Genomic DNA, 17,632 nt, shown 5'->3' on the forward strand with positions numbered 1-17,632 from the left:
CAATATCCTATTTTCCTCTGCTAAAATAGCTTTAGAATTCATGCTAACTGTGAAACTATTACATTAATTAGAATAAATATGATAAAAATTTATTGATAGTATAGCAACATATAACTAGCAAAAATTATCGTATAACAAATATATATCATAATATTTGTCTTACATCTGTTATCCACTTATTAAGATAAAATGTTATGCTATCACGTAAGTCTGATGCTTGTGATGATCCAGAACTTGAAATATTTTTTTCTGTTGATGAGCCCTAGAAAAATTATAGAATTAAAAAAAAAAATCAAAAAACATATATATGAAAACTACGCAAATGCTATGAGAAATATAAATGTCTGGTCACCATTCAATTTTTCTTTCAACTGTCAATAGCTCTATTCTGACCAACTTAAAACTGCATCTATAGCACTGTTTGCCTACAGTTTCCTTAAATATGGCATACATTTCAGAGGCTATATTTCAGACTGTTTTGACCAATACTATTACTATTACAATATCTCAAGTAGAATTATTACACGATTATGTTAATTATCAAAAAGAAATTAAGACTTTTCGGTTTTCATCACAAAGAAGAGTTATCATCAGTTAACAGTAAATCACAGTATGACTCTAGTAAATATGCATAAATAAATAAATTATATAACTACAGCTACATAATAGATAAGACATTAATTTAAATAGGTAATTTTAAGGTATTTTTCTGAAAAAAAAAATCACCACATGAAAGTGCAAACATTCAACATGGGAGTAAAAATTTCAAATCAATAAACACAATGCACCTCTTACATGCATAACAGAACTTTTTAAACAATGGTTAAGATATTAATCATGAACATTAAAATGCTTTAAAAAATAAAGAAAAGGTTGATTTACTAGAATACAAGGAAATCTATTCTTGAATAATTTGTTGACTATACTTGAACACTACATTTATGATATACATTTTTTCTTAAGATTTCTCATTTGTTATCAGGATAGAACAGCAATAATATGTCAACTATTTAGTTACAAAGTTTGAAATGCTAAATAATGTTGCCTATAAATGGTTCAGCATTAAGAAAGGCAAGGGCTATTAAAACCATGTTATAAATATAACTTACAGTACAAGACTAAAATCATAATAGCTCCAATTAGTTTGACTTGCATAATGAAAAGAAATTATGGTACTTCCTAATTATAATGACCCCCAAGATTGAATTGCTAAATCAACTAAGATATTTTGTTGAAATCTCATCATGTGTTTTTTATCTCACTATATGTTACATTTTTGGTTTTGTCATATGTTCTTTCTTTTACCATGCTACATTTTTGCTCTTGCCTTGTGTCATCATGTTTAATTTTTGCTAAAAATTTCGAAGTTGCATTAGTTTTTTAAAAATATTTCTTGCTTTTTTAAGAATAGGCAGTTAATAATCTTTAATTTACCAAATAAAGAGGTGGATATCATGTTTTCAAGAAAGAGGACTTTTACCTCAAAAACAGGTATGTGAAAAGGGCCACTCAAATCATATCTTTTGGATTTTATGTGGAGTATGTGCATAGGAAAAAATGAGGCTATTCATGAATTGCTGAAAGCAATTTCAGAAATATGGCCTTGTCATATTGATTATTAAAAATGCTTCTTGGAAACAACATGTGAGTATTATTGTTATTATTGTATATTATGTCATTTATTTTTATCTTTGCACTCCATGAGCTGGTGAGATATCTCAGTTGATCACAGATTCAACTTTGGAGGCTGCTATAATAAGAAAATACCAAAATTACTATCTTGCACAGCCACTACAGACAACAACAATTTATGCTGTAAGATCTGACACCGGAAAAGATGTGCGTTGTGGTTTCGTATATACCAATTTCACTTTCCAGCTAAACTTCAGTTGCTGTAGATACAGGTAGTTTGCAATGTACCAGTCATTGTGTAAACAGAAATTAGACATGGTCAATAACCAACACATTCACTGAAGAAGTGGAACACAGTATCCATTTAAAAATTGTATACTGTGTGCCCAATGTGGTCATGCATGGCACTAGGAATGCACTGTCAATTGGAGATGTAATGGTGGCAGTTCAATATGTTGGAAATGCATATATGTAAGTAAGACTTGAATTCTATGACATTATATATCATAATGGCAGGTTCTAAATCAGCATAGATATGAATACTGCAAACTTCACTTCATTTGTTGTTAACGTACTGTCAAGCATTAGATGCAATCATCATGATGATGTCAAGCCATTTAAACCTCTATCTACAACTGAGGCAAGCACTACTAAAACCACATATTTGTGATGTACAGTCAAAAGCAGTTGAAGCAAAAATTCCCTAATGATTAAATGATACCACACCTTCTGTGTAAAAACTGGTTATTGTGCAACCTTAGCTCCTGAGTTAGGATTTCTCATTCTAAAAGTAGGGTTTGTGATAAAATTACAGTTGCTTTCATTAAAGATTAGTGGGCAAACACACTTTCACTGCTTAACAATGGCTCTCTATTCTACCTTATTGTTCTAAGGAAGCATTACTAGCATGCACGATTCGCACCTCTAATTATTTACGTCTTCCCATGATTAACACATCAAGCAGATTTTCTATCAGCCAGATGCATTCTTCCAGAATATTTACGCATGAAAAATAACTTTTAAAAAGTGCTGAATTATTACTGAATAAAAATTTCTTATTGAATTACTTTTTCCACATTTACACTTTTAATGAAATAGGAACAGGATTTTTTAACTTTGATAAATAATAATTTTAAATCAAATTTTAAACAAATAAAAATTATAATTACAGTTTTTCCATCCAAGTTTGAACTTAAATGTTGTTTAATATGGTTCACTAACTCTTTATCAGAATCTGTAAGGATCTGGATTACTTTATTAACAATTTTATTTGAACGCTCATTTGTAACAGCACACAGTCTCAAAATTTTTTCCAACATCATAGCAGCATAACCAAACTCCTGATCTGCACAAAAATTAAAACATAGTTAAAAAAAAAAAAAAAAAAAAAAATGGAAAGCAAAAATTTTTTTACAACAAAATCTTCAAACTTTAAAAGAAAAGTCTGAGATGCTAAATAACAATGTATACTTATTAATAATACCAGTAAAATTAATTTTGAGCAATGCTTCCAGTAATATTATACATTGAATACATTCCTTGGATAATTATGAATGAAAAGAAATTAATACTGAATTTCAAATGCAACTCACTCAGTTGACACCAACACCATTCAAATAACTTTATTTACAAATTCCTGTTCCCCTCCTTTTTAAATAATAATTTGACAATAAAATGTGAGTATATTTAAGAGACAGTAGAGCAATCTAAGAAAATTTAAATCAGAAGTTTATCAAATTAATATATATATTACGATTAACTAAAAATACCTAGCATTTTTAAAAAATATCAACACTTGCTTCCTGAACAACAACTACAAATTAAGCCCTGCTTTAAATTTGAAAAGAACTTAACTCATTATCAACCACCACGAGATACAAGAAAATAGCATATGTAATTGCCAATTACCTCTCTACCAAAAATATGTCGATCCTTTCCACCAACATGTTATAACAGATCTTAACATCATTGAAGACTTAGAATTGCAAGCCCTTTTACAACTTGGCACCAAATTTCGTCCTACTTTTAGTATCAATAAACATTTTTGCCTCAAACAATTCAATCAAGATCTTGATAAATTTATCATCTTAGTTAGTAATAAATTCAATTTACCTACTACTACTTTTCTTGAACGGAAAGCTGCACTGATTAAAGAATTTCAACATTTACTCTTCAGGACACCTTCTTTCAACTCTCTAAACAATAAGCAACGACTCTTTGATCTAATCAAAAAACTTCAAGATAATTTTATCATTACTAAAATAGACAAAGCTAGCAACAATTTTAGTGTTCTTTGAAAAAAGTTTTACTTCGACCTACTGCACAAAGAACTAAATAGTAATGGCACCTCTATTTGGTGTTGGTGGTAACAAAAAATTACCACCAACACCAAAATTCTAATCAATAAATTTAACGCACTACATAAAAGACTTAAGATACATCCACGGAACTATAATAACAGATTTGCTAATCTCTATGCCCTTCCAAAATTTCATAAGCCACCTATTAAATTCAGGTTCATTGCCAATAGTACCAAAAGTTATCTTAAAGAAATAGATTATCTTTTTGCAAAAAAACTTCGTTTAATACGTGACATGATTAATAACCATGATTTTCAAGATCTGCATTGTAACTGGATGATTTCAAGTAACGAACTCGTAATTAAGACAATTAATTCAATTCAAATAGAGCATATACAATGCTACGATTTCGAAAACCTTTATACTACCTTACCACTTGAAGAAATTTATACCAGCTTACTTGCTCTTCCAGGTATAATTCCACAGATTTCGACAATAATTGATAATGAAAAATGGCAACTTTATCTTATGAGCGTGCTTTTCAATAATTTTATTCTCTTTAACAATAGCATCTTCAAACAAATTCAAGGAATCCCAATGGGAGGAAATTTTTCGATTGCTGTCTGCGAATGATTCCTTTTCACAAGAGAATTGACCTTTGTCTGTTCACTAAACAAAGAACATAAATTTTACCAACAAATATAGCATTACATTGATGATATCATAGCTTTAACAACCATAACAAAATAGAAGCAGCTAATATCTACCCAACTAGCTTAATAGACCTTGACCTAAATATTATTGATTACAATTTTATTAAAGTCTATGACAAGAGGAGAGAATTCACTTTTTCTACACTAAAGTTAACCAACTGGAATTCTAATATTTCCAAAAGAATCATCATTAACACAATTTTTTCACAGCTACTTAGAATAAAAAGAATATGTAATACTACAGAACACTTACAAGAAGAAATACTTTACTTCGTCGCAATTTTGAAAAATAACCAATTTCCTCATAAAATAATTAAAAATACCTTAAAAAAAAGCTGGCATTAACCTTACCAATTTTTAGATAATTTGTTTTGGATAATGAAATTTTATGCTTAAAGCCCACGAGAAGGCACAAGGTGGATGGCTGATTCAGATTACCTAATGTAAAAATTGTATAAATGTACAGATTATTCTTCTACATACATTTTCTTTCCTCCTAAGATTTTGGCACAATACATTAATACTATTATGTAATAGTTTAAATTACTTAGAAGGCCAAACTCTACCTTTATTAACAAATCGGGCCTTTTCATTTTTCATAGTAGCTTGACCGCCCTCTAGCTTGAAGAGTGACGACTTTTATTAACAGATGACTTTTTTCCTATTTACTCTTTCTTTTGTGGCCAAAAATAAGTAATTTTAGCTGAATTAGCCATTTTCACTTATTTTTAACAGTTTTTTCTTCTAACAACTTGACTGATGCCATTTTGAGTTCTTTCCTCGTCTGTCACACCCTTCTGTAAAAAGGGGGGGGACAAAAATTCCCGCCAACCTACAATCTCAGCCCATTGGCCTCTTCAGATTTTATTGTTTCGCCCAACGATGTCACTAGATGATCAGGAAGGCTGGTTTATTCACGGAGGGGTTTTGCACCCCTTTTCCAAAAAATTTTTCGTATGCGAAGGACGGAACCACTCAGGTCAGTTTTTTTGTTTCTATTGTCTTTGTCTTTTTGGTCCTAATAAGACCCTGCGACGCTTGTTTTCTTACAAATTTAATTATATTTATATGTGTACAGCACCATTCTCTTTATAAAAGTTCCATCTTCTTTAAGGTTTAAAGGACCAGCCTGTACATTGTTGTAACATTTGACTAATAGCAGACCGCTATTTATTTTATTCTTTTATTCTATTTTGATTTTGATTTTAATTTTACATTGCTCGGAGTTGCAATAGCTTTTGACACCTTAATGTGTATTTCAGCGGACGCGTCGGGAAAAAGGAACAGAGCAGTGAAGCTCCTAAAAAGGATTTATTCCAAAAAGATATATTCGGGAATACTAATGTTCTTTTATAAAATTTTTTCGCATTAAACAAGAGCTTCAATGGTCTGTTTCGGCGAAACGCGTAATGGTATTTAAGCTAGTTCGACAATCAGTTTTTTGAAAAGCCAATTGAGAGTACGAGTGGGTTAATTTACCATTTTCCGCTTATTAATTATAGTATATTATATTGTTACATTTTGTGTCTTCATTTTAATTTTTAATTTAAAATTTTTTTTTTATATATTAGCATTTTTTAATCTATGTTTTTTGTACTTTCCTTATATGTTTTTTCCGTCGATCTATTTTTCATGTGAGTTAACTTTTCACATATCACCAACGGTTAGATTAATTTCTTCGTGCATTAGCAAGAATTCCAGCATTAACTTTGGCTGTTTTTTCACGTGTTTACAGTTTTTTTCCAGTTTTCCAGACAAATTTCTTCTTATTTATGTAATACTGCATTAAAATATTTCGTGGAGCTACAGCTCCTGGTAACTTTTTAGCAAGATCGCTGCAATGTTTCTACCTACTACTATTATTTCATATCTTTTTGCAGCATTATGCACAAAAGTTTTTGAGACCAAATAGGTCTTACGTCTAATTACCAGTTAGCTTTACATTTTCTTTTTCAATTATATATATATATATATATATATATAATCACATAAAATTTTGCAATGTTTAGCTTCCATTAAAGTATAAAATATAACACTTCCTAGTATTTTGCAGAGAAAATGATGAGCTTTTTTACCCCTCCCCAAATACCTCTCCCAAATGGCCATGTATATCCTCGAAGATGCATATACATGGCCATTTATATAAGTCAAACAAATGTGTAATATTTTTAGCATATGAATACTATACAGAATCAAACATAGAAGACCCTATGGAAGCTCTACACTGACTGACAGTAGTAAAGCAGCTACGGTAGTTAGCACTGTAGTTGTTTAAAGTATATTAAAGTAGTTATGCAGTTTAAAATTGGAATTTATTTGCCTAGACTAAACTCCCATATAAAAATGTTTCTTATTACTAAATACATGGTATGGCAAAGGTAACACATCGTAAAAAATAACGGATCACATTTCATGGTTTTTTAGGTATCATGATACCACTCCTTTACCAAGAAACTGTGAATCAAATAAAATGTAGCATACCATAGCACTAAATTTAAAACTAAAAATATGAAGACGTACGTTATTAGCAAAACTCATTTAAAGAAAAGGTAAATGAAAAAATTAACAAACATACTAAATGATAATATTTTCCCCCTGAGTCATTATTTTGATTTATAAAAAGATGATGATGAAGATAAAAAGAAAAAAGATATGGGGAAATCTTCACATGCATCAAACAGGGTTCGTACACATTTTTGCACATGGAAAATAAGTACTTTTAAGGACCATTAATGAAAAAAATTAAGGACCTATGAACAAATGAAGAACTGAATAAATTCAGTTAAAGGTATTTCACGTTGTACTTCCCTTTTGTAATAACATCCTAAAAATAAAATAAATCCGTAGGATGAATTATTATCAAACATGAATTAATTAACATAATCATTAATGAGCTTGAGAATAAAATAAACTTTATGAAATTTATCACGTAACATTAAATATTTTACAAGTCAGAAAAATTTGAAAGAAAGTAAATGACATTTTATTTAGGTTTTACTAATTGTTAACTTTATGCTGATTTTTTTTATGTCTCATTTTGTCTCATACTTGCTCAATCTAGAAGCTTAGTAAATAGGTGTCGTAGCTTCGTGTAGCGCTTCAGGGTTTCTAACCCAGTTAATATACTTTAAGGTTCCAATAAGCTACTAAAGCACCAGAGGTGATAAGTGTTTTTGTATTAAGTCTCACTAGATGTGAAGAATAAGTTTTGCATGAATTCTTACATTTTTGTATTTTATCTTGTGTCCACGATAAGGATTAATGAAAGGCAATAACTCGCTTTAATATGCAGAGATAATTTTTAAGGGTAAGCAGTTAGTTATAAATAATTAAATTAGGTAGTTAGATAACCTCAGTCATTATGGATTTACATGGACACTATTAAATTTTACTTTTTTTAACAATAATTGTTAAAAAACCCCTATTAAAATCACAATCTAATAAAATTTCACAGTTAAAATACATGTAATTTATGACACTGATTCTTAAACAATATTAGGATAATTACACATTCAAAGCTATAAAATATTTATGTTTTGTAGCAACAACACTCAAAACAATACTTATGCATCTTTTTAATTTGAAGCCTTCCCAGACATTTGGGCTAATTTATATAGGTTCTCTTCTCTTTAAGCATCTTTCCTAGATTCTTCCTTTCAAATTTTGAAATTTAGGTTCATTCCAAATAACATGCACCCATTTTTTATGATTTAGTTTTAAAATTTGTATTTTAAAATGATTTTTATATATTTTTCGAAAAATATTTGAATTATGATATATAAAATTTTTAACATCATCTTAAAGTAGATGCAATTCTAGGCACATTTTTATGCTAACAACATCAGTTACAACTCCTGGTGGTCAAATTCAAACTAAAAATGTGGACTAGTAGTCAAAACCTATATAATTTAATTTTAATTTAAGCTGGCTCAGTAATTCTATCGTCATAACAAATTCAAATGTCAGCAGCGATAATGCAAAGAGGAATAATTAAAAACTTTCAGAATTGGCAGGAACTAATGCAGCGAGCAAGCGGAGGTCAGAAACACACTCTGCCTTAGACTCCAAAAACCTCAGTTTAAAACTGTCTAAATGATTTGTATTCTAGTAAGGAAATAGAAATGAGAAATTATAGTAAATGCTGAAATTATAAACAAATGGGCAATTTACATAATAAAAACTGAACATATTCTTTCTCTTCATGTATTTTCTTTCTTCAACACATTTCCTTTTCATTTTAGAATTTTTGCATTTAATTGAAGATTTTTTCAATTCTAAAAATCTAAATGCATTTACAATGTATAGAAAAAGGTGCTAATTCTATTTCTTTGGTAATATGAAGATTCAGAAGAAATATGAAATATATATGGTAAGGCCCGGTTACAGAGCTGGTGTGACAAAATTTTTAGAATTTAGTGACACACCGAGCAACAAAAATCTAGAAATGGTAAAACGTTTAGAATTTAGAGCAGACATTGGAAGCAGAAGAATTAAGACACATTACATGAATCGTTTAAATAATCAGTTTTCAATTTCTTTATTAATAAAAAATTCCTTTCTATAATGCCTGTCCATGTGATAAGATTAGAAGCATTTTTGATATTTTCCATGCTTGTGTCTAGTGAAAAATAGGGAAAATAAAGGGAAGAAAAACATGTTAAGAAAAAGATTCTAGTATCAGAAGTAAAACATTCAAATATTATGTTTTCACTGTTCTTCCAAAAATTCTCCAAAAAGTAAAAGTTCACCGCAAACTTTCTATATTGTACATCCATTACGTGTTAATGAAGACATTAACCATGAAGACATTTTTCTGGAATCTTCTATATTGAATCTATAAATCTTGCTTTCAAATCCTTCTAAACCTTCCAAGCCGCAATGTGTAGAATCCTAAAGTAAAATTACCCTTACCAATTCTGTAATAGCAAAAAGCCAGAAATATTTTTTTTTGAAAAAAAAAAAAATAAATAAATAAATAAATAAATTGGAGGGGAAAAACTGTAAAATTAATTTTATACAGAAAATGGATGCATACTCTGAGAACTCTGAGGCAATTACATGGGTAAAACTCTTATGAAAAAATTAAAAAGAAAACATTTATTATTATTACATATTATTTTGCTTTTGTAAAGAACTGTTTCATAAATTGTGCTTTACAGTATTATACCTCGTTTATTTTTCAAATTCAAAATATTGTATAATAAGTAACCACTGTAAACTGTCATAACATGACAGCAAAAAATAAAAAATATTTAATTTAATGCTATTTTTTAAATATAATTTCAATATATGTGTAGAAATTTATCAATATTACAATGTTTTAAAAATTTGTTGAAAAATTCCCAGATCTCGGAATTAAAAATTTTCTGTAGAAACTGAACTTAATATCACCAAATTTAGAACCGTTTAATAAAAGAATTCATATCTCCAAAAGTGAAAAGTTGTTTAAGAGCTCTTCATTAAAAAAAATGAAATAATTTCAAAATGCTAATGTTTCACTTCTTACTCGAAAACTGAAGTATTCCACCATTTATAGGAACAAATTATATCACATGAAATTATTCACCCATTCAAAAGATAACCATAGTTCTTAGTGAATTGCCAAACATCTTCTTCCAAAACGCTAATTCACACTCAAAATGGCAGTCGTAAAAACAGGCAAATTTCAGATGATTAAAATTAAGGACCTTCTGCCAACTTTGGCTGAAATTAAGGACAAAAATCGGTTCCAGAAAAACTAAGGACTCTTAAGGACCATACAAAACCTGATCAAAGAAGCACGGAATTCTTCCTTCAGATTAGTAATTTTTATAGATTCAGATTAGATTAGTAAGTAAAAATTATTCTAGATGGATAATTCTGAATAAATAAAAGCATCATCACATTATACAATTACTTCAAGGAAAATTTACATCACTAAAAATGTAGCAATATGCTTACAACTAAAGACAAATTTTTATATGCTTCTACATGCTTAAGTACATTTTTTAAAGTTTTTATTTAAGAATTCCATGGCAAAATAATTTTTGATTCCAGACAAGTGAAAAATTATGCATAAATAAAAACTTTTATCTGTTACTCTCTACAATAAAAACAAAAAATAAAAATTAAAAAAAATCCAAAACATAGATAATACAAAAGGAAAGAATATAAATCAAAAATGCAATTTCAAGTATTATTCCTAAGTACCTATACAATTAATAAGTGAAAAGAACTGAACTTACCTGAAGTTCTCTGGTTACTTTTCAAAAAAACATGTTGCAAAACAGCAGCATAAAATACATAATAAGGCTGAAACTTCTTGCCATATGTATCACAAACACTCAAAATAGCAACAGTTGAAGAAATATTATTTTCTGAATCCAAAGTTTTTAGTCCTTTTGTTTCTTTATAAATCTGAAATATACACAAAAATACATAAAATATTGAAATGAAATATCTACAGTTGAAAATCCACAGAAATAGAACCACATCTACAAACTTTTGGGACTGAATTTTTCTAACCAATTGAAGTTAAATTTTCCAAATAATAACTAGTAACAAAGGTTATTAAACAGGCTTTCATTAATATTTTCCATGTAAAATGGATATAAAGACAACAAACAAGAAGATAATAACAGTTTTGACTAATGAAAATCAATAAAGACTGGATTGAAATGGTTGAGAATAATTTTTTATTCAAATATTGGTGTTTTCAATTTTTTTTCTTTAAGTTTTATTGCTGTTCATTAATTTTTTAAATCTTGCAGATATACTGTATATTAATCTTAGTTATTACCTTTGTCACTGTTGAAGATATGGTTCTTGAATCCTTTGAAAATTCCTGAGACAAGTGCTGTTTGATGTACAGCTGAACAAACCTATCATGAATTTTTTGAGAATTTCTGCCAAATAATAAATAAAAATTAAATAAATAAATAAAAAATTAAATGACATATATCATTAAAAGTTAAAAAATAATATATTTATTTTACATACATTTATTATTGCATTACAGATAAGAGAAAATTATACTGATTGTAAACTAAATACTTAAATTATGAATCAAAAGCTTTTGTTTACATTTCTCCTCTATTTTAAATAACTACCATTTAATTTTTTCTCTCATTAATCTTTAAAATTAATAAAATCTTTAAATTAGTCCACATATTCTTACATTAGAAAGAGTAAATAACTTCACCAGAAAATAAACTAAAGAAGCATCTATTGATATTTCTAGGTTTAACAATGCAAATCTTTTTTATTATTACAGTAATGAATGAATAAACTCTAACCTTTTGTTGCAAGTTAAATAATTAAATCATTCATACTACTGCAAAAACATCTTTAAATTTAAATCAAGTAACATATCCATGTAGTTTTTTAGTTGATTACAAATCAAATCTATAAGAACGGCCCACCAGCGGCTGAGCGGTAAAGTCGCTGAACACTGGTAGTTCGGTCCGAGGTTCGAATCCCGCGAACGGGCTGGCTGCATGGACGTTTTCGTGGTTTTCCCCATGTGTAACGTGTATACAAGCCAGTTTCCCTTAGAAAGTCCTCCACGAAAGGCATCCCTCCCCTTAGGCAGATAGCCCTAGTGTGCTTTGCCGTATTCTCAATACACACACACACACATCTATAAGAACGTGTGCCTTCAAGGAGGACTTTTTGAGAAACACTGGCTCATATTCATAAAATCTGGAAAAGAACATGAACATGCTACATAACTAACCTGTTCACAAAAAAAAAAAAAAAAAAAAAAAAAAAAAAGAATGCAGAGATATATACTAATGCAACACAGATATACACATACACTAATGTAAAAATATATATATACTCTATAAGAAGTCTAAAGAAAACTAGCCAAATACCTATGATTGAATTTAGTTCCAAAAGCAACTATTCTTAAGTTTAAATAAAGTAAGTTAAATAAAAAGAATAGTTGTATTTTCATTTATAAAATGTAAAACATCAGTTATTTTGTAATAAATTTGCATTCTGCAAATAAAAAAAAAACAATGGTATGTTAAAAAAAAAAAAAAAAAAAAAAAAAAAAAACTTTAGTTATTTCCAAGACAAACTAAAATTTTGGAAATATATTATGATACTCATTAAAATGCTTGATTATCTGAACTGAATAGCTTGAATTATGAGATATGCTGACATGCATATAGCTAGATACTGCAACTACTATGGACTCAAAAACAGCATTGTCATTATAGCAGGATCAATAAAAAAGTGCTCACTATATGAGCATGGAAAAAATTCACACATAATTTCAATACTGCATTTAACTGCAGCAAGTGCAAAATGCAAATGATATGATGTATCACTCATTTATCTGTGCTTTAAATTTCAAAAAAGTACCTATATAAAAATGGAATATGTTTTTAATAACCCTGTATAGATGCCAGTACAAAAATTTTTTTAAATAATTCAATACTGTCTTTTAAGTTTTGCTTTTAAGAAGTATTTAAAACCTAACATTGTACAGAAAATGTTTACAAATTTTTAGAACAGTTTTGACAAAGAATTTAAAAAAAAAGGGAAGTGGCAAATGATTTGGAATAAAAATTTCTCATGATAACTTATTATTTGAATTGAGAAATACTATTTGTTACTTTTAAATTTATTCTTATTTCAAAATGTCACATGTAAACCAACTGTGAATTGAAGTGCATGTTTGTGCACTTTTCAAACAGAAATATTAACAATAATATTTCTATTATTATATATTAATAAATTAATATATAATATTAACAATAATATTAATATTATATATTAATAATAATATTTCTGTTTGGAAAAATAATTAAAAAAACATGAAAGGCATTAAAATTTTTAAGTGTAAAATAAACAATACAATTAACTGAAAAGGAAGAAAACCATCAATCACTCTACCTACATTGAAAATTAACTCCAAATGAATATACAAAAAAGGTATGTTCTGTTTCTAATGCTGCTGAAGCTAAATCATTCACTGATAATGACAGAAAAGCCACAGATGCAGAAATCAATTGCAAAGTCTTTAAATACATCTATAGCAACAACAAATAAAATAATAAATTAAGATTTACAATTTGAAAAAGGCTAAGAAGCAAAATGATCACTAGGTTTTGAAAGGCATAGTATTAAAATTTATAAGTGCAAATTAAACAATATTATTAACTGAAAAGGGAAAAAAAAAAAAAAAAAAAAAAAAAAACCATCAGTCACTATACCTACATTGAAAATTATCTCCAAATAAATCCACAGATGCAGAAATCAATTTTTAAATATATCTATAGCAACAACAAATAAAATAACAAATTATGATTTACAACTTCTAAAGGCCAAGAAGCAAAATGATCACTAGGTTCTGATGAGGCATGTGACTCACAGAACTCTGCATGAAAACTATTTAGCAGGAGGTAAATGGAAATACATTGCAACCTTGATGAAGCATAAGTTTATCTAAAAACTGCAACCAAGAAAGGTCTATTTATTATGGAAAATGAAGAGAAAAATATGTACAAACTAGGTTCCATCAATATAAAGAAAGTTTCAGTAAGGGGTTTGTCTCAGGATTCTCTTACAGTGAGAAAATAACAATAAGAGTTGAAAAAAATGTTAAAAACTTATCAAGAGAAAGTTTATTAAAACTTATCAGGAGATATTTGCAGAAAAAATTCCATTTCTTTATCTCTATGATTTTCAAAGAGTAAAACTTTATCGAGACAAAGCCAACAAGTCACACTTTGAAAAATACCATTGCATTCCTAGAAAAATTGAAGACTGATGCCAAAACCATCGACAAATTAGTCGAAAATGAGTTGCCAAAACCATCGCCAGCTTGGTCACATCTCATCAATTTAGTGACATAGCAATTTATCTTAATGTTAAATAGACTTGCCCCTCTAATTTTATTCTTCTGGTAGAGCTTTGTCTCTTCAGACTTTTCATATCACATTATATAAAAGATTCTATAATTCCACATATAATTTTCTAAAATTACTTACATATAAACAAAATTCGTAAGAATATTTAGTCTGATTGTTAGAAGTTGTATTTGTAGAAACAATAGTTTTTCAGAAAAAGATCAGAGGTATATGCTTAGTTACCTAATCAGGGAAGCTGTTCGTTTTCCCTTTCCATTTTTCAGTTTGCTGTCCCATTTAAAAAGGAAATCAGTAAAAATACACAGGCTACTTACACACTTTTAGAATAATTCTAATAAAGAATTAAAAAAAGCAACTGTTATGAAATAAGAATTTATGACAACTGCTTATTATTTGAAATGAGGAATATCAACTGCTACTTTTATTCTTCTTTTAAAATGTTGCAAGTAAACAAGCTATGGATTGAAAGATAAGTGTTTGTGCTTTCCCAAGAGAAATATTCCTGTTCCATAACTCAGAAATGTTGCAAAATGTATAGTATTAATGTTTTTAAATGCAAAATAAGCATTATTATTATTCAAAAAAGAAAAACCACCAACACGGAAAGGCATGGACAACATTTACACGGAGAGAAGCTTCAAACGAATACCTAAAAAAGTTATGTACTGTTTCTAATGTTTTTAAAGTTAAATCATTGATAACAAGAGAAAATTTGCCGATGTAGATATCAACTGCAAGTCTTTAAATACATCTGTAGCAACAATAAAATACTAAACCATAATTTACAACTAAAGAAACTAAAAAAAAAAAAAAAAAAAAAAAAAAAAAAAAAAAAAAAAAAGAAAATTCTGCCAGCTTCTGCTGAGGCATGTGGTTCAATGAAGAAAAATTCTTAGAACCCTACATGAAAACACTTCTCAAAATCGTTCTAAAAATGTGTAAACACCTTCTGTATATGCTGTTCTAAATTCATCACAAAGTGGTAATACAAAATCATAAACCCTTCTTAATTTAATAAAATATTTTTGAAAATAATAGCTTGATGCTCAAAACTATTACTAACTTTAATAAACTTCCAATAAAGGATTTCTAAACACTAAAACAATTTTTGTAATTGATTAGAAATTAACACAAAAATAAATTCACATTAAAAAATATTAGAAGTGGTATGAATGATAATTCAAAGAATTAAAACAAATTTTTGTTATGTTACTAAGCAAAGTAGCACACTTTTTTTGTTTTGGCTTTTCCTTATATGAAATGCAAGCTGGCCAAATTGAAGCCCTCAAGTAATCCGATAACACAACAACTTGACTACGAAGTTCAGGCATCAGACTTTCAATTACATCAGGATCAGCAGAGAGAAGTTCAGACAAATATTTTTCATGTAAATCCCCTTTTTGTTTTCTCTTTGATTTTCCCTATTATAAAAAGCACATTGTAAAAACTGCAGTATGCTATTTTAATTACATTAAAATTTCCTATTAAATTTTTGTTAAATAAAAGAATAAATGCTATGAGGAAATAATACATTAATAAATAATACAAACATTTGTTTCCTATACTTATTAATGAGATTGAATTATAAATAAGAATAAAAACTGAGGCCTAAAAAAATTGAATTAAAAGATTTATGCGAAAAGGTTTTTTACACAATACAATTTTTTAGACCAATAAACTAATATTCCAGAAAGTTAAGTACAGTTTTTATTTTGCATGCTTTAATCCATAAAAACTGCAATTTTTCCATATAATTTATAGCCATGAACGTATATGACATATATGTAACTTTTAAACTGGTATAATGTACGAGAAAAACTATAAATAAAGAAAACTTACTTATAACTGCAACTGACTATACATTTAAATTTTTTAAGTTTAGAGAATATTTAACTGATGTAAATTTGCTTTAGGCAGGTCATATAAAAATTTTAATTCTATACAGTTCTGAATTTATTTCCATAAAACTTTTAAGAACAACAAACCTATGTCCATTCATGACCAACTTCTGTTAGCAAGATGTAACAATTTCATTCTTACTAGCCCAGCATCACCTCTACACTAAGCTTTAATAAACTATTACTAGCTTTAATAAACTTCCTATAAAGGATTTCTAAACACTAAAACAATTTTTGTAATTGATTAGAATTTAACACAAAAATAAATTCACATTACAAGATATTAGAAGTGGTATGAATGATAATTCAAAGAATTAAAACATATTTTTGCTATGTTACTAAGCAAAGTAGCACACTTTTTTTGTTTTGGTTTTTCCTTATATGAAATGCAAGCTGGCCAAATTTAAGCCCTCAAGTAATCTGATAACACAACAACTTGACTATGACGTTCAGGCATCAGACTTTTAAATACATCAGGATCAGCAGAGAGAATTAAATTGAATTAAAAGATTTATGAGAAATAAAAAAGGTTTTCTACACAATACAATTTTTTAGACCAATAAACTAATATCCCAGAAAGTTAAGTACAGTTTTTATTTTGTATGCTTTAATCCATAAAACCTGCATTTTTTCCATATTATTTATAGCCATGAAAGTACATGACATATACGTAATTTTAAACTGGTATAATGTACGAGAAAAACTATAAATATCATCCAATCAATCTCTTCACGCTAGTATCGCATACACGTAATTTGAAAATCGAACAGTTTATTTGAATTTTTAAAAGCCAATAGATGGCACTAAATTGTAACAGATTTTTCACATCGGTTGAGTCATATAGCCTTTTGACCTCCATGTATGGCATCAGTTTCAGTTCTGCACTTCTGGTTTTGATAGATTTATTGGTGTAAACAAATTGGGAATCACAGCTCTTTAAGTTAGAGGCATACCAATGCTTTGTTTATTTATTTATTATTATTATTTGTTGCTGTTGCTTTTGTTTTTGTTCTTTGCTTTTTCTCGTTATTAGGATATAGGAAAGTGCATCCAGCTCAATGTTTTCATTTATGTTACTTGCTTTTTTTTTTTTTTTTTTTTTTTAGGAGAATGTGGGAAAATGCATCTAGCTGACTATAGCACGTGCAACGTCGTCGCCAAGCTTCCATGATGGGAAAACTCAGACCAGTTGTCCTTTTTTATTTTTATCTTAAAACTTAATATAGGCT

The 17,632-nt window shown here is 28.3% G+C and overlaps 1 protein-coding gene across 4 annotated transcripts in view; it reads right to left on the minus strand.

The window, feature by feature from the left end:
• Positions 1–17,632, minus strand: part of LOC118193761 (uncharacterized) — a 108,247-nt gene that overhangs the window by 79,595 nt on the left and 11,020 nt on the right. For all 4 annotated transcript variants that reach the window (XR_015042224.1, XR_015042221.1, XM_085820986.1 and 1 more), the window contains exons 4-8: positions 15,736–15,926; positions 11,424–11,529; positions 10,870–11,041; positions 2,802–2,977; positions 164–262 (exon numbers count right to left, since the gene is read on the minus strand). Coding sequence is in view for 2 of the 4 variants with exons in the window: in XM_085820986.1 (XP_085677112.1) it covers positions 164–262; positions 2,802–2,977; positions 10,870–11,041; positions 11,424–11,529; positions 15,736–15,926 (744 nt within the window). In the remaining 2 variants the exon portion in view is untranslated. The remainder of the gene's footprint in view (positions 1–163; positions 263–2,801; positions 2,978–10,869; positions 11,042–11,423; positions 11,530–15,735; positions 15,927–17,632) is intronic.

This window comes from Stegodyphus dumicola, chromosome 1 (genome assembly GCF_044657685.1).
Source record: "Stegodyphus dumicola isolate Sdum_Otavi_A_Nest chromosome 1, ASM4465768v1".
Classification (NCBI taxonomy): domain Eukaryota; kingdom Metazoa; phylum Arthropoda; class Arachnida; order Araneae; family Eresidae; genus Stegodyphus; species Stegodyphus dumicola.